The sequence below is a fragment of the Urocampus carinirostris genome, chromosome 11, assembly GCF_059441175.1.
Source record: "Urocampus carinirostris isolate Australia breed hairy pipefish chromosome 11, RoL_Ucar_1.0, whole genome shotgun sequence".
Classification (NCBI taxonomy): Eukaryota; Metazoa; Chordata; class Actinopteri; order Syngnathiformes; family Syngnathidae; genus Urocampus; species Urocampus carinirostris.
In genome coordinates, this window is record NC_142359.1 from 11,576,710 (window position 1) to 11,595,477 (window position 18,768).

Sequence of the window (18,768 nt, forward strand, 5' to 3'; positions counted from 1 at the left end):
TGGGCAATTGGGTTGGCCATGGTCCAAAAATGTTTGTGTGTGTTTCTTTGCTATTTTTTCCCTTTTATTTCTTTGTTATTGTATGTGTTTGTCTTGCTGTCGGTCACCCCTCTTGAGGGATATGACAAAGGTAGATACATAGATAATTATTTTATTTTACTTGTATCTTAAGATCATTCAACACTTCACCGTGAGGGACCTGACATAAATGTGTGTCGTCTTGCTGCTATGGGTACATGCAAATACCTTGTGAAAGGCTGGGCAAAGAAATGAGAAGAAAAATAATGCATTTTAGTCTCTTTGAGTCGCAGTAGTTAACCGTGTATCCTTCTTTTTGGTTGCACTACAATACAATACAATGATCTAGTTGTTAAATAGTACAATGTTTTTTTTTTACGAATAAAGTAATTAAGAAAGCTAATGTCTGAAATGAGCTGACAAAGTCGGGTGCATTTTGCAAGTGGATTTAAAGTCACCTGACTGACATTAGCACTTTGAGTCAACCAGCAGTGGTTCCCAAAGTGGGCGGTTGTCCGAAGTCGAAGTCGGAACGTTTGTTTGACGATTTGTGCATAACACGTCGGGGCCGCACGATGAACCGAAATCGAATCGACATAGTGATGTGATGTAGTGCGGTTGTGAAACCGCAAAGTTTTGAGTTTTAAAAGCTCCGACCAATCAGAGGCAAGTTTTAATAATAGCACAAGCCAATAAACGCGATTCAAAGTTTGCAAGCACCACACTATGCCACACCCACCTTGTGAGCTCATTAAGTGTCATGGCGGACTCCGTAAACATAGTCCCAGAGTCAACAAACGAGAAGGAAAGAAAGCTTGCACCGAAGAAGGACGCTACATCACTTGTTTGGACCTATTTTGGTTGAGACGAAACGGGAGGTGGAACAGAATAAAACGCCCGTTGCAGAATTTGCTTTTGCGTTGTCGCTAGGTCCAGGGGATACACAAGTAATTTGTACCAGCACCTTAAAAGTTATCACGGTATGCATAAAGGATTACAAGTAAAAGACGAAGAAGGTGCATCTACAATTAGACTGAGAGGTAAACAAACCTCCATCAAAGCAGCATTTGCGCCCTTCACGCCATACGGAAAAAATTTGCAAAGGCACAAAAAAATAACCAATGCTGTGACTCTAGCTAAAAATGTCTAATAGTGTCTAACCCCAAAACTGCATCATCGATTACAGGTGACACTTTTTATTTATGCAAGGTAATAAGTGAAATGTTATAAGAAGAGTAGTAAATAGTTGTAGCAGTAGTGTTACACTGGGCTAAGAATACACTGGGGAGCCAAGGGAGCGCCAGCCTGCAAAAGCTTAGGACCCATTGATTTAAAAACTCTTTTTAATTTTGGTGTTCAAATTTGGCTAGGTATTGCACAGAGTGAATCAAGGAAGCAAGGTTTTGGGTGCTCTGAGGAGAGTTATGAGTAACAAGAGTATGAGTATAGATGTAAAGAGAGGACTGTAGGAGTGTGATTGTGCCGACTGTGTTGTATGGTGCAGAGACTTGGAGCCTGAACGCAGATTTGAGAAGGAAATTAAATGTTTTTGAGAAGAAGTGTTTAAGGACTATGTGACAAGGAGTGACAAGGTTGGATAGATTGAAAAATGAAACTGTGAAAGACAGAACTGGAGTAGTAGTGGAACTGGAACTGAGCTAGTGTGTGGATAAGAGGGCACTCGGTTGGCTTGGACAAATGAAGAGGATGGATGAGGAGCGAATGTTGAAGAGGATCTACAGAGCAGAAGTAAATGGAAGGAGACCAAGAGGAAGGCCGCGATTGACGTGGATGATGGTGGTATGAGTGCACTGCAGGAAAGAGGTCTAAATATAGTGGAAGCGAGAGCTCTTGTTGGTGATGGGAATTAGTGGAGAGGATTTGTAAGAGGATAGTGGGATGTTTCGACATGTTCTAAGGGATGGGCAGGGCACCTGTATGATGCGGCAGGGGTAAACCAGTGAAAGCTGTCGGGCCCTGCCGTTGAACAGAAGAGTGTGTTGTGTCACTCACACCCGAGTTACATGGCCGCTTTCTTGTGTCCCGTCTCATCTGGAGGGAAGAAAGCATGACCAACTTGGGTGCCGTGGTGCTTCACTTGTTTTGGTGTTTGGGCTTTTGGGTTGGCCATGGTCCCCAAAAAATGTGTTTTTTGCTACTTTTTCCCCTCTTTTTTTATTTTCTTTGTTTTTGTATGTTTGTTTTGCTGTCTGATATGACCAGGGTAGAAAGATAAATATTTGGAAGGCTATGATTATGATTATTCTCCGGGCTTTTTTATGAAACAGGATTATTTTCTGTGGCTCTTATATGACCTCTCGCAGTCCGATGATTGGTAAGCACTGCTTTTTGCATGATATGAAAAAGATATTTCTCTTTCCACATTGGTATATCCATTCGGCCGTTAACCCCCTTTTAAGAAAATGAACTTGTAAAACAACAATTCCTTCAGGGCCTTTTAGAGTGTAAACCGCAGTGCCTGTCGAGTGGTGCAGCTAGAGCAAACATGTCATCGAAAACAATAGAGTGCTGCTTTATAGCATTGGGGTTGTATAGTGGCAGAAAGAGAGAGGATTCTTTTTAAGGGAGCCTCGTGTTTGTTTTACAGAGACTGGTCAATGTCACACCACATGCACCCGCACACATTCTTTCACAAATGTGAAGTACCGTAATTTCTGTGCTATAAAACCCACCTGATTATGAATTGCACCCCTACTTCAAAGACGCTTGAAATTGAGACGGCAGTAAGAGATACCTGTTTATATGTTTATAAGTGCTCTTTAAACTCTTATGGGATTTAATCGTGCAAAGATAAATTAGTTGATAAGTATAATAGAATAGAATATACCTTTATTGTCATTGTTACAAAATGGGTTGAACATATAGTGACAACGAAATCGGACATGGCACTCAAGGTTCACATTTAACAGTGAGGAGAAAAGGAACAAAGAAGATAAAGGTATAGTTGTTTTAAATCATAAAACATTGTTTGCAATGGTAACCAGGACTGGAGTGGGCCCCCTTTTCTGCCCAGGAGTTTTATGCCCAAAGCCGGCCCACATAGCTATGGAGGAATGAGATCTGGTGATTTTATTGGGAAGAAATTCAGATCTATGTTGATAATAGAAACCACTTTAACATTTTGAATTAAAGAAAGATCATACAAAGATTCTGATGTAGGTGAAAACAGATTTACCCGTATACAGGATGCATTTGCCTTCCCAACAGATTGCGAGATGTTACCCTAAAAACTCTTATGAAGCAGCTTTAGTACACACATATGAAGTCGGCAAAATCCTCCTAAACAAAGCACTACTCTCTGCTATATTGTTGATGACCATGTCATTGTCTATAGATATGACAATTTCTTTTCAGTGTTCATCAGTATAAAGGCCTCCAGTGGTTCCTTAGACGGTGAGCTTCTTAGCCTGGTTTTCACACATTTTAACCCGAGTAAAGGAAAGGATCAACAGAAAATGGAAATGCCAGTGACATGGTAGGCATCTGTGAGGATATCGTGAGAAGACTAGCTGATTCATATAATTGGCGCTGTTTTCTGTAAATTTTACCGCTACGGAAAAGGAGAATGGTGGTGGGCCGAACCAACTCAAAATTTGCAAGGGGAGAATTCCCCCAGATGGTAAAACTAATTTCGTTTACCAAATAGCTGACTAGAGAATTAATCCACGCGTAAGGCTATAGTGCAATTGACAGATACATGTTGAAATCATGATTCCCATCCAGCCAGCTCAAAGCGACCTTGACATTAGCTGGCCATTAGGGAAATCTCCCGCTCTTCCTGATTAGTCTCCCCGACATTGACGGTAACTGGACCGCAACGGTGAGGGTGCCGACACACTAGATGCCCAGTGGTACAGATGATATCCGGCAAAGCTTAAGACCTTATCTCATTATCACACTATTTTTACTCACAGTGCCAGAAACACTCATTTGCAGCGCTTTATACAGCCTCTCCACTTCTTCGCTTATGCGTTAATAACCTCTCGGTTTAATATGTATACTACGTGAAAGCGGTTGTGTAATATTTTTTTGCAAGACTTTCTCTTTTCTGTCAAGTGCTGGAAATTAAATATCAAAATGTACCGTTTGCCAAATCGTTCAAATTAGTTATCTGACTCCATTAACCAATTATAACCTAAATTCACATAACAATGCGCGCTCGTTTCTTGATGGAAAAGATGGGCAAGAGACCGGCATTTCCACACGGGGGCAGATTTATTTTCCCTAACAAAAGAACCAAGTGAACTCCATCGAAGACGGCCGAAGAAGCGATGTTGGAGTCTGTGTGAAGCCTATTTCTGAAATTTCTGTGAAAATCTTGCATTAAACTCAATAAATGTAACTTGTATTCAATCGTATAAAATCCTTTATAGTCAAATGTATAAAATCCTTCACAAGTGAAGAGTGGAAAGACTGTTTAACCTATTCGAATGCACTCTAATACATTTTCGTATGTCTTCTTTTCCACTGGATATCGAGTTGTAAAATGTCGGAGCACTCACCGCCACTACTCAAATTCGAATTCTGTAAGTGTATAAAGAGCCGAACAGTTATGCTTTAATGCACATGGTAATAACTCTTCCTGTAGTTTTAATTTCATGTACTTTAAAGTCTGGTGCAACTTCTGTATAAAAAATGTATGACAAAATACTTCACCACTCAACTTCCAGTTGTACAGATGACATAAAAATAGGTAACTTATCTCATTATTACACTATTTTTACTCTCTGTGCCAGAAACACAGATTTGCATAGTGTATTCTGATGGGTTTAACTTTCTCTCCACTTCTTTACCAACAAATGTTAGAGAATGGAGAAAACAAAAAGTTTCGCAACAAAATATTATACAAGCTGTTTTATGTGCATGTACATATTAAACCACTACATTATTGATGCACGGGTAAACAAGTGGAGAAGACTGTTTAAGCTATTAGAATACACTATGCAAAGCAGTGTTTATGGCACTGTGAATGAAAAAACGTGATAACAAGATAAGCTCTAATATTTTTTCGTATGTCATCTGTACCACTGGAGGTCTAGTGTTAAAGTGTCGGCTCTCTCACCACCACAATCCAGTTCGAATTCCGTTGCTTACAATCTATTACGATTTTGGACAAAAGGTGACTCTCGTTTTATCAATCATTGCTCGAATACGGAAGTATATTGTGAAACGCCGTGGAGTAATACACACCTATAAATAGTGTATGCATTTTAATCATATCCACCATATCATGCGGGATATAAGGTGCTTTTTCACATTTCTTGGTGTTTTCCAGTGCGCCTTATAGTCCGCAAAATACGGTACCCCAAAAGGAGGTACGCTGTCACAACTGCAGACATTGAAATCTCGGTTGATTATGTTCTTATACACACACACTCACTGTTGCTGCGGTGTGACAGCACCAGGGGAGATAAGGGGTCGAACGCCGACGTTTCGGGATCTAACAGTCGTGGTTACAGTCAGGGGCTTTAAGAGGTTTTAGAAAGGAGAAGGGCCGGCTCGCGTGCACCCGGGGGCGGAGGTCGGGTTTCTGGTGCGTTCGAGCGCGTCTGTTTACTATCTGCCTTGTCGCCGCCGCGATGACATAACGGCCGCCAAACGATGGAAAGAATGCCTCTTGTCCCCATGCGATAGAGCGAGTGATGGAGGATCGGCGAAGGTGGAAAAGATGAAGGGGGAAATAAAGTGTGTGCGTGTTATTCGGAGATACAGCGAGAGGCCCACCTTGGAGACATCTGGAATAAATATCGTTTTTATCACCTTGGTTTATACGCATTGTGACCAGACAGGTATCGCTCAGATTCGGTTTCAAATAAGGCTTCTCATTTTTGTTCAAAGGCGCTCATGTATTTGTGTCTATATATGTTCTATTTTCTACATATTAGGTACTTTTTGTGTTTTTCGATTAGTTACAGTATCAATAGACCCAAGCAATTGAATCGCTAATGTAAATGACTTGGACCATTTATTGTAACGAGAATAAAATAACATAAATTCCGGACCACAGAGCGCACCTGGTTGAAAGCCTCATGAAAAATTTAAGGAAGAAACACAACTTTGTTTTTGTATAAGCCTCGCTGGATTTTAAGCCGCAGGCTTGAACAGCCATAAAATGAACTCATTCATTTCCATTTCTTACATTTGAAAAAAAAAATCAGCGGGGAAATGTCGAGTACAGAAAAGTAACATATTGTTACATATTAAGCAGGGTTGGGTAGGGTTACTTTAACTGGATTACTTTCAATTACTTTTGGATTACTCCAATACCAAATATGCTAATAAAAGACAAAAGAAACTAAATATGAATAAAATTTCAAAATTTTGTGCAGGCTTGGGGAGTAACGGAATACATGGAACGGCAAAAATGATGTTGGCAAGCTGTTTGGATTTATTTTCATTTTGTTTCTGTCACATTTTATGTTGGTTTTGCCGGAGATCAAAGAGATCAAAGCCAGGAGAGAAAGCTTACCACATGTTGTGAGTCATAATTTTATTCATATTTAGTTTCTTTTGTCTTTTATTAGAATATTTGGTATTGGAGTAATCCAAAAGTAATTGAAAGTAATCCAGTTAAAGTAACCCTACCCAACCCTGATATTAAGAGACTGATTATCAAACTGTGTCCGCAGCTGTCAATCATAATCAACTAGCTCAGAGGTTAATATTATTAAAGTAAACATACAAACAGCAAAACAAAATAACTATCAAAATAAAAGTCAATGTACTGTACAGACTAATATTTAAAAGGCCATTCAATCACAACAGCCAGGCACAAGGTGAACCCTGCGATTGATCTTAAGCTTTCCCATCCCTTGCGCACATGACAAAGTGAGAGAGAGGGGACACCAAGTGTTTGGTCACTTTGAGTGTGCATAGTTTGTAATCTTCCTTGTGCTTTGTATCACTCATTTTCTGTTGCACGACACAATAGAGTAACTTCTAGTTGTCAATAATCCATCTCCCTTTAAAATTGCATATTCCTGAAGGCAATTTACAATTCTTTAATTTCAGGTTCCTGAATGTTAGAGATATAAAATGTAATGAGCAATACATTTTACACGCTGATTTTCATATACTAAAATAAAATTAATCTTCAGGAAAATGGATCCATCAATTATGCCTATAGCGTATTCAGCTCCTGTCTTAATGAGCACCGCAGCACAAATGCATGATGGGACACTTGACAGCTTGGTCAGCGAGGTTTACCGAAGAATCTATGGGCCTTCGCCCGAGCGAAACGTGCAATCCGTCTTCATTTGGACGCTCTCATCGTCGCATTCCGTCCCTGCCGCCGCCACGCACGCACGGCTTTATTCCAAATCGTGACAAAGAAAAAAAATAACGGAGCAATAAATGCATGACTTTGCGGTAGAGGGAGAGATGTGGGTGGATTCGTATAATTGCACGTCTGCGTTTTGAGGCTTTTGTCTTCATACATGCGATTACGTAGAATTTATATCTTGCTAGGGCAAAAAGGAAAGCGCTGAAACGGACCATGCAATCATGCTTCATTTGTTGCCAGCTCATGTTATGAAAAAAAGCTTTTCTGATTTGGTTTCCCACGCTGTTGTGCAAAAGTTAGACATTTCACAAGGTTAGCCCTAACCCCTAATGCCTGGTTTTACCAATTTGGATCTTTGGAGCAAAATTTGGTCCTGTCCATAGTGTTTAAGTTTCTCCTCACCTAAGGATTAATGATTGCTATTCAAAATAATAGCAGTGGGATATGACTAACCAGAAAATCCCTGTTTTTTAGTGTATTCTTTATTGTTGCATGCCAGACAAGTTACCAGTTGGTGCAGTAGAGTCTCAGGAAACAAACAAGACCCAGCATAATAGGCATGCTCCGAAGGCTGTGTAATTGGGCAAAAGGTTCAAATGAGTGGGTTCAAAAAATAGTAGTGTGGCAAACAATCTCTGAATTCATCAGTTTTGAACAAGAATAAAAACAGATGTGAATTGGGCAGGGCCTATTCAAGTATGATAAAACCAGCACAGGTTGAACACTACGAAGAACAGCGTTCTTTGACTAAAAAGTTGATTGGAGAGGGAAGAACATATAAGGTGCACAAAATGGTAGGCTGTTTAGCTAAAATGATCTTCAACGCCTTAAAATGGATACAAAAACCAGAGTTACGTGGAAGAAAACGGAAGACAACTATTGAAATGCATCGGAGAATTACCAGAATGTGAAAGTCTCCGCCAATGATCAGCTACAGGATGATCTGTAAGCGCTGTTACAGTTAGAAGTTGTCTGTGTGAAGCCGATTTATTTTCAAAATTCCAACGCAAAGTTAAAAAAAGGCATGTAAAGAAGAGGTTACAATTCGCCAAAGAACACATGAACTGGCCTAAAGAAAAATGTAGGAACATTTTGTGGACTGATGAAAGTAAACTGTCCTTTTTCGCCTCAGGGTCTACAGACCGTGTGTGAGACAAATCCTAAACTCTGAAATCAAATCTCAATACACATTGAAGACAGTGAAGCATGGTGGTGCAAGTATCATGGTCTGGGCATGTTTCTCCTACTCTGGTCTTGGGCCCATTTATCGCATAACGGGGATCGTGGATGTCAAGATACTTGAAGAGGTTACGTTTCCTTATGCTGAAGACGACATGCCCTTAAAATGGGTGTTTCAACAAGACAACGAGGGTGTTACATACCCCACAAAAGCAGATATTTATCCATTTTGCTGGTATCTATTAGGGGTGCCTTGACACAAAACTTTGCTAAAGACACTTGCGGAGGCCTAAAAAACAATCTCCCCCTTTTTGCAAGAAAATCGGTTCAGCCGTTTTGAATCCTATGAGTCACCTACAAACACACCACACAAATCGGGATATGAAAAGTAGTTTAGATTAGATTTAGATAGTCTTGCTTGTTGTGAGTAAATAGGGGTTGTGTTGTTTTTGGAAGGTGTGTTATTTATTAGTCAGTTAAATTGCAATCATAAATAAGGTGAGCAATAGGCGGAAGTTGACGGATAAAAAAATACTTCGTCGAGGATCACATTTGATTGTTTACCGCGATTTTAACAATCTACAATGATGTCATATGGTACAAGTGACCGATACGATCCAGATTAGAGCAGAACGATGACATCGGTCTAACAGAAAAAAATGTTTTCTTTAGAGGCAAGCTGTGACCGTCTTGAAGTCTTATTTAACCTACATTTTTTGTGTCTGCAGACAAGAAGCGCTGCTTGCTGCTATTAGCGAGAAGGATGCCAACATTGCCCTGCTGGAGCTTTCCTCATCCAAGAAGAAGAAAACCCAAGAAGAGGTGGCAGCCCTGAAGAGGGAGAAGGACGGGCTGGTTCATGAACTCAAACAGCAGGTACGATTCCTTTAGAGAATAAGTGTCAAACTCACAGCCCGCGGGCCACATCTGGCCCGGCGTACAATGATATCTGGCCTGTGTATATCCATCTACTATAATGGCCCGGCTCTATGAAACACTGATAACTTTCAAACTATAGATACCACAATGCAGAGAAGGTTCCCGCAATAATGGAGTTAGCTGCAGCCTGACGAGCACAGACACTTTTAAAACTATCTACTGAAAAACAACACGTCGGCCAGCTCAGAAACAAGACAGACAAGTGCATTAATTGTGAGTCTTGAGTGTCAGGAAGCGGAGATGTAACACCCAGAGAAGAACTTCTTTCTATCACCAGGGTTTGGTAGGGTTACTTTAACTTGATTACTTTCAGTTACTTTTAGATTACTCCAATACCAAATATGCTAATAAAAGACAAAATAAACTAAATATGAATAAAATGATGACTCACAACATGTGGTAAGCTTTCTCTCCTGGCTTTGATCTCTTTAGTTTCTTTTGTCTTTTATTAGCATATTTGGTATTGGAGTAATCCAAAAGTAACTGAAAGTAATCAAGTTAAAGTAACCCTATCCAACCCTGTCTATCACAATGTAAGGGAAGGCTAAACGGAGAAAAACAGGGTGACGTTTCTGTTGCTGTGGATTACGTGGATGCTATAGCCTCACAATGGCTAAGCAAAAAGTTGATTTACTGCTTTTGATTGCATTCGGCTCTGGGGATTTGCATGCTTGCATGGGAACCTGGAGGACCTTGTATGAAAAGGCCTCCTAAGCGAGGTGTCAGTGACCCAGGAGAAAAGCGCGTCCGCAAACTTCTAACCGCCGACGGTAAATTTAGGATCGGGCTACCACTCCTGCCTGCGTTGGAATAAGAAATCTTACAACACTTTCATAGCAGTCCGTGTTGATTTATTGACGCAGTTAACCAGAGGATACGTGTGCTTGAACACGGGATACTCTTCACTCTGCTTCTGTATGTTTAGAAAGTTAACACACTGGCAATAAAAACAGAAAATAAACATGACAAAATGCCCTCAAAATCAAATGCATTAACCAGCCACTGGAGGATGAACCAACTGCAATCAGGAACTTATTTATCTCAGTCAATATATGGTGCAAAATATTGGTGTTTATTCATATTACAGCTAAGGGTTTGGTAATAAAACAAATGTATTTGATTGAAATTGTATTTTAAATAAAGACACTTTGAAAATATGATGAAATGATCTGCATTTATATAGCGCTTTTCAAGTCAATGACTTCCCAAAGCGCTTTACAATGTGCTCCACATTTCCCAATAGCGGCCTTGCAACCATGTTAGGCGCTAACCTGCTTATTGGGTGTATTAGGGGTTCAGTGTCTTACCCAAGGACACTTCGAAATGTAACACGGACGAGCCGGGATTCGAACTGGGATCCCATGATCCCAAGACGAGCGCTCTACCTCCTGAGCTAAGTTAACTTTTATTAAAGTTTTATTTGAATTACTGAAAGCTAGGGTTGATTATTAAACACAAGTTACTATCTAGTTGAGTGTAGCAAGGCGGTCACAAACTATGTGTAGCAATTTTAGGGCCACGAACTGTAAATATTTGCAGGTTTCATACAAGTGCTTGACAGCCTTTAAAATGCTTGAATTTTAAAGTTGTGTTTTCAAGGTTTGAAAAGTGAATTTTGGTTAGAGTGCTTATACATTCTTGAAATTGTTGCCATGTTTCTGAACAAGTCAACTTAAAAATGACACCACTGCTTTTGGGTGGATTCTTTTGCGATTGCATTTCTTATTCCTCATGGTTAACTGCACCTATCATTAGTTTGTACGGCAGTGCCTTATGAAACGCTATGGCCCCCTACGATTCGCCTCCCAGACAACAGGTGCATGCTACATCTAAACAGGGCACTATTTAATGTTTATTAGTGGAAGGATTACCCATTTTGGACATTTAATGTCTTATGGGCCATTTAAAAATGAAGGTAGAGTTTCCCAGTGGTAAATTGTAAAAAAATGTCCTGTAACTGAAAATGTGAGCTACATATTACTATCATTTTCACCCAACATTTATTCGAGGAGAGATTTGTTTCGAAAACAAATTTATTCACGATTTACTCAAGATCTAAAAATCATGTCATCATCTTAAATGCACACACAAGATTCAACATCACATTTGTAAATCTGAGATATATTTAAAGCGCTGCAAAATTCACAATAAACACTGGATATATTCCTTTTAACGGTCCCGCAGATATTAGAACGTTGGCTTTGAAAGTCCTTAAAAAAGTGCTTGAATTTGGGCCATGAAAAAAAGGTGTGTGAACCCCGCACTTGCTTTGTGTATTTGAAATAATTGTTTTTGTCAAAATATTTTGCACAATAATTATTTTTTAATCAAAAGTATCTCCAAAAAAATCATGTGTTTCAATCAATTAATCAGAATGTAACTAGAGCTTTATAGCCAATGCATTGCCACTCAAAGTGCTGTATAACATTCATTTGGACAGGTAACTTAAAATTAGTTTTACCTGGTTATATCAGTATCAGAAATTATTTTCCCCCCATTTTATTAACACTCCACTTATTGAAACATAAATATTTTGTTTGTTTGTTGTACATGATTCAATTGTTTGTTTGTTTGTACATGATTCAGATTGAATCGTTTCTTGTACATGATTCAATTGTTTGTTTGTTTGTACATGATTCAAATTGAATCGTTTCTCCGGCGCCGTCACGAATGGCAGCCACTCCAGCAGCTCCCGTGTTATTTTCGATTGTTCTCAGTTATTTTCGATTGTTCTCAGCTTAGGGATGCTGCTGGAAAAGTGAATTTCCCTTCGGGGATGAATAAAGTATCTATCTATCTATCTATCTATCTATCTATCTATCTATCTATCTATCTATCTATCTATCTATCTATCTATCTATCTATCTAATGCTATCTATCTATCTACCCTGTTCATATCCCTTGAGAGGGGTGAACGACAGCAAGACAAACACACACAAAAACAAAGAAAATGACAAAAGGGGAAATCTAGCGAAAAACACAAACAAAAACTTTTGGACCGTGGCCAATCGAAATGCCCAAACACCCTAACAAGATAAGCACCTCTGCACCCAAGTTGGTCATGCTTTCGTCCCTCCAGATGAAACGTGACACGAGAAAGCGGCCATGTCACTCGGGTCAGGGTGATGCAACACACCCTTATGTTCAACAGCAGGGCCCGACAGTTTTCACTGGTTTACCCCTGCCGCATCATACAGGTGCCCTTCCCTTAGAACGCGTCTAAACATCCCACTATCGTTTTACAATACCTCTTCACTCATTCCTATCACCAACAAGAGCTCTAGCTTCCAATGTAATTAAGGATAGCACTGTATAAGTAAGTGTACAATAAGAAAAGAAAACAACCCGAAACACCAAATACACAGACACCCAAAATGGTTTAAACAAAATAAAAACAAAATAAATAGTAATACAAATACAATTTATGAAATAAATACAATTATGGCAAGGCACAGATTAACCATGTGAGTAAAGGGACTTGAGGGGGGCTCATCCACACATGAGGTTTATTGTTTGAAATAGATTTTGGTCCAGAAGTACAATGAAAAATAGAATTTTATATTTTGAGGAGTTGGAATTCTAACAACATTATAGAGGTGGGTCGACATTCTTATCAGCTGATTTTTTTAAGTCCATTCCTTGACGTGTGTTCAAAATGTCTGCACGTTTGGTCTATTAATTCAAAATCAATGAAGAGGATAGCACAAACTAACTAAGCAAAATATATATGTATGCATTTTTATCAATAGTTAAAACAAAACACTAACACCATAATATTGCGGTGCTGGTTTTTTTTTTAACCCAATGTTTTTCCAAATGCTTGGGCCTACTCACATAAAATGGAGCAGTAAAAGTCGTAAGGAAAAGCAGTAAAAATGTACATAAGCAATAACATCTGTCTGTGAGCCAATGATGGAATTTCAATTCGAAACCACACAGTGGAACCCTGCACGTTGTGTGGAATAAGGGAACGTTATCGTATAAATAACACCTTTTGAAATGCGTTGACTCGAGTTGTGCATTTAATTAATTTTCGCACTTCACACTGGATATCATGAAGGTTACTGCGGTCATCATTTTCCAGTTAAGTGTGAAAAAGATGTATGAAAAGGAGGGGTGGGTAACTCCAGAGTGAATTAAAATGCAGTTGGATATGTGATGGCAGCAAGGAGGTTACATACAGTAATGCATGGTTTGACTTATTATCAAGTCAAGTCATGTTTATTTGTATAGCTCTTGACTCATTCACTCGCAAAGGCATCTTTTCGTGTCATTTTCTTTGTTTTCAGCCAAAATTCCAAACAATTAATGTCTCTGAAATATTGCGAAATTTGGGAAAAAACAATAAATGACATTTTTTGACGATAGAATAACATTTTTTCTTTTTTTTTTTTTTTTTTTTTGCTATAAAACCACATTAAGTTATAAATTGAACTAAAAATATTGTAAAATGTTACCCTAAAAAAGTAATAAAAGACATTTTCTGACAATGACATTTTTTGTGCAATGGGAGTAAACTGTTACTTTAATTTTCAGTAAAAATATCATAAAATTAAAAGATAAAAACATAAACTACATTTATTGACAATGGGGTAAGGTTAAAATATTTTTGCAATAAATTTTGTTAGGAATTTCTGTAAAATGTCGTAAAATTATATTCAAACGAATTAATTCCTGACAATAATGATTTTTTTCAATGCTATACATTGAAGTAACAAGAAGTTGTATAATCAAAAAAATAAAATGAAAATAAGCGTCATCTGCCAATGAGAAAAAATGATTTGTATTTCTAATGCAAACATAATCTTGTCATAAATTGAAGTAGAACATTTGTATAATTCCAAAAATTTAATTAAAAGAAGTGATATTTTTTAAAAATATGGAAAAAAAGATAAATGACATGAAAATATGTCTATGGCTGCACAGACTACCAATACACCATCCCCTGATCTGAAACCTACATGAGGTCAAGGAAAAACTCTAAAACCTCAGCATGAGGAAAATATGGAAATATCATGTATATAAGGCGCCCGCTTTGAGACTGGGAGGTCGCTGGTTCGCGCCTCGGCCGAGTCATACCTAAGACTTATAACATTGGTAAAAATGGCGGCGCCCTCTGTTGGCTGCGGCTGCATCGGCTCGCTACAACGGGTCAGGTGTATCGACATTTCGTTCTGTGTACATTGTTACAAAGAATGACAATACAAAGGAAATTATTATTATTATTATTATATTCAATGAAACTCGCCATCAACATCAAATGTATTTATTCTGTGGCTTAACAGATGCGAAGATCCGAAATAGGCAGTGTTGGGTGCGTCCCTAAAAACTGTAATTATTTTCAGATACTAGTTACTTCATTTTAAATGTAATCGCGTTACTGACACCCAAAAGTAATGCGATACTCTGAAAGTGCATTTATACACGCATTGAAGCCAACACCTTAAAACTGCTTTGAAATAGCCACATAATGAAGTAAATAGGAAACAAAAATGTGTACACCAACCTGTGGAAGCAGTTAACTATTCCTATTTGTTGGCTTGTGGACTCTTTGAGACCTTGCATACAAACACTTACCTAAGACACTCCATATCCTTTTTGTCTCTGGGCGAAACCACTGAAAGATCTCCTTCTCTAGTCAAGTGAGGTCAAGTTTATTTGTGACACCCTTAATCACAAAGGGCTGCACAGATGATTGCAAAGCACAGACTATTATCACACCATCCCCTGATCTAAAACCAACATGAGGGCAAAGAAAAACTCAAAAAACCTCCACATGAGGAAAATGAAGAAACCTTGAGAAGGGTCCACACATGAAGTAACCCCCCCCTAGGCTGCAATAGATGTTGCAATAACAAACAATAATAAGTTATATAAAAGGATTTTAAAGCCACAGTCTCTAGCGGTAACATCTGAAAATTCTCATACTTGGATTTTCTCTCGTATGTTGGGCAACATGTTTGCTCAAAAGAAATTTCATATCTCAATTTTGCTGGTATGTAGAGGTATGACTAATTAATTTATGACATTATATAGGTGTAGTGACGTTCTTTCATTAAAAGTCTAATGTTTGTGACTTGAATAAATGATGATAACGAATCATCGTTAATTGTAGGAGAAAGGCCGCTAGCCTTCTCCAATTCTGGGAACTGTTCAAAACGTTTTATTTTTTTTCCCCAGGCAGGGTGTATTGCAAAAAGAAATGGACAAATATGAAGACAAAAATGCAGACATTTTTACTGTAAATGTTGTGTTTGCGTTTGCCCAATTGATTTTTTCCTGTAGAAGCCGCCACAAACCCACACCCCTCCCCACATGGTGGCTTTCATTTGCAACAAAGGACACACAGCAAAATATGCGTGTATAAGATAACCCCCTGATTCCAGTATTTCAATTCATCGTTGTAAATACGGATTAGATGCAAGTAGGGAGAATATTTCCATGAGGAGAAATTCAGCGCCCTCATACTCCCACCACTGGAGCCGATAGCCATGCCCACACATTCTTCTCTAAAGGTGTTCCATTGTTAAACGGATACGACAGAAAATATGTTTCAAGTCACTTTTCAAGTCTTCTTGTCAGGGTCTCCAAGCTGGTCTCAACTATCTTTCTACAAGTTTGTGTGTGTGCACCAAAGGGCGAGATCAGTTTTTTCCTACTTTTATCCTCCCCCTTCTTGTCTATCCACGGCCCGTCTTTTTCTCTGTGGTATCATAATTTTCAGATCCGCAATGATGGATCACAGCGGATACTTCCTCCAAATTCCCGCATGTGCATTTCTGTGTGAGCGCCGATCGACAAAGCCGAAGCTGATGGCGTATTTTTAGCTCCCACGCATTCCCTCCCTGTGTGGGGAACTGTCACATGCGGGTAAAAGGCATGGACAGTTGTAAAACAGGACAAGTTGGGGAAATCAAATCAGCGAGGCACCAGCATTTGTATTGCTTTGGTGCAAAGAAGGCTTTATGCACACAATAATGGAAGTGATGGTAGATAATCAAACTGCAAGGGAAGCATTTTCATCCAGATAAGGGGTCTCAACCTCAATTTACCTGTGTACCACCAGAGCTCGGGTCATGGTGACAAATTAAGTTTTCCACAAAAAAAATTGAATAGAAACATTCCAATGTTTGCAAATATCCCGTTTTTGAATTCCCTACGCAGAATAGGATCTAAAAATAATTTAAAAAAAAAAAACATTTGGAATGCATTTGAACTAAATCAATCAATCAATAATACATTCATCTATAATTAGTTTAGGCTGCACTTAAAGGGACAGTGTGTATAATCTAATACATCCAACTGGTAAGGAAATTGTGGGATCTAAACCTCTATTACTTTGGTTTACTCCACCCACATGTGGTATAAAAAGACAGTGGTCTGATTTCAGATCGGAGTGACACTTCATTTAGCTTCTTGCAAGAAGGACACTGGCAGAATGCAGCCTGCTGAATGTGTGCTCTAGTGACTGTTTGCCTTTTTATGCAGTTCCAGTTGTGAAACAGGATATGACTTGAAACTTCAACTAGAAAATCAATCATTGAAGACCGCTGAATCGTGAGCTTTAACACAATGAACAACGGTGACCTTCACACAGTGCGAAACAAGATATGACTTAAAAGAAAACCAGTTTCTCTCGTACAATTTCATTTGTATATATCTGTTTTAGAACAACCCAGCTCATTTAAACTCAAGCACAGATGGCCGGATGCTGTTTTGCTTTCTTGGGGAAACGTAACTAGAAAAATCAATCATTGGCTATAGGAGTATATGTTGGGACATTGGGTTTTATCAGCAGAAGTGCAGTGAGACCATACATTGTTTTTTTGGGTTGAATATAAGGTTACATCACTCACCCTCAGCGAATCTGATTTGATAACATAAAAAGACACACATTTATTGTTTAATTTACCCTACAGAAATGTCATTCATTTAAAAAAAAAATTAGTTTTAATGGTTAGCAAAGTACATGAACTATCATATAGATGTGCCTTGTTTTTAAATACTTGTAGGTTGAGCCGTATTTATTTATTTTACATAATTGTCCGCCATCTTGCTGCTACAATAAAGGTACTTTATGGTCACTTTGAGTCTCAGTAATTTTCATTCTTACTTGTGATTTTTAGCATGTGTTTTCAGTTGCATGACAGAATACCACCACATCTAGTAGTCAGATAACATAACTGGCCCTTTAACTTTGTTATTAAGGCAGGGGCCTCAAACTATTGTCCTGGGGGTTGTAAATGCCCCCTGGTCCGTGAGTTTAAGACCCCTGATCAGAATTAACACCAGAATTTGGGGGGAATTCATGTACATTGAACATTTAGTCTATGACGGTGTCAGTCAAACGGATAGAGGGCAAAATAAAAAAATGGTTACAATCCAAGAAGACCGGACTGATCGAATGTTGAAAATGTTTTAAATAATGCATCTAGTGAGGTTAATTAAACTTATTCAGAAGTTAACAAATACAATTTAATATATTAAGAGAAATAAAGCCACAGGTTCTTATGTTATGTCAGTAATTTTCAATAGGCTAACAAAAGAAATACTGTTCATGTTGCATTAAAATCCACATGACATGATAATTAAATAAAAGGGTACTATTCAGGCACCACCAGTAGCTTGTAGTTTGTATTTTGGTTGGGCAACCCATGACGTTGCTTGATTATAAATCCCATTGCCTTTTCACTTGTTATCTATATCACTGGTGTTCTAGTGGTTGGAGTTCAGAGCTCTCAAACCTTGATTCGAATCCCATGACTACCAATGTTTTGTGATAATACAGTCAAACTTTGTGTATAACGCGCACCCAAAGTTATAGTTTTTGTAAGGTATAAAATGCATTATATGTATGCCAATGACCGAGATAGTGATGATTTAATAATCTCAGGGGCCTTATCATCTTGCAATAATTTTTTCCGACCTCCTCCATTGTCACGAGTCAGCTTTTTCCTTACTTCGCTTCATTTGTTTCTCTTCTTTATCACGGATAGCAGCGGGTGGCGGGAAAAAAAGAAACTAGAGATTGTAATAATGAAATTATCTTGTGAAAATTCCATTTTGTTTAAATTAAATGAGCCAGGGGGATGAGGTCAGCAGTGCTGCTTATTAAAAAAAAAACGTCCTATATAAGGGAGAGATGTGTGGGGGGTCGTGAATCATTCCTTTGCTTCTTATCCTTTATTGTCACATTTATATTCGTTGGTTCTTATGGAACTGCAGTGAGTGCAAACTTTGCTAATTTCAATCAATTCTGGCCTGCGCAAATTTAAGGAAAAAACTGCTTTGTTCTTGTAAAAGCCATACCAAATTCTAAGCCGTCAGAC

General features: G+C 38.5%; 1 protein-coding gene across 8 annotated transcripts in view; it reads left to right on the plus strand.

Moving 5' to 3' along the window:
• LOC148356406 (ELKS/Rab6-interacting/CAST family member 1-like) overlaps positions 1–18,768 on the plus strand; it is a 179,019-nt gene that overhangs the window by 126,055 nt on the left and 34,196 nt on the right. For all 8 annotated transcript variants that reach the window (XM_088347183.1, XM_088347186.1, XM_088347185.1 and 5 more), the window contains one exon: positions 9,229–9,376. In XM_088347183.1, coding sequence (XP_088203309.1) covers positions 9,229–9,376 — 148 coding nt within the window. The remainder of the gene's footprint in view (positions 1–9,228; positions 9,377–18,768) is intronic.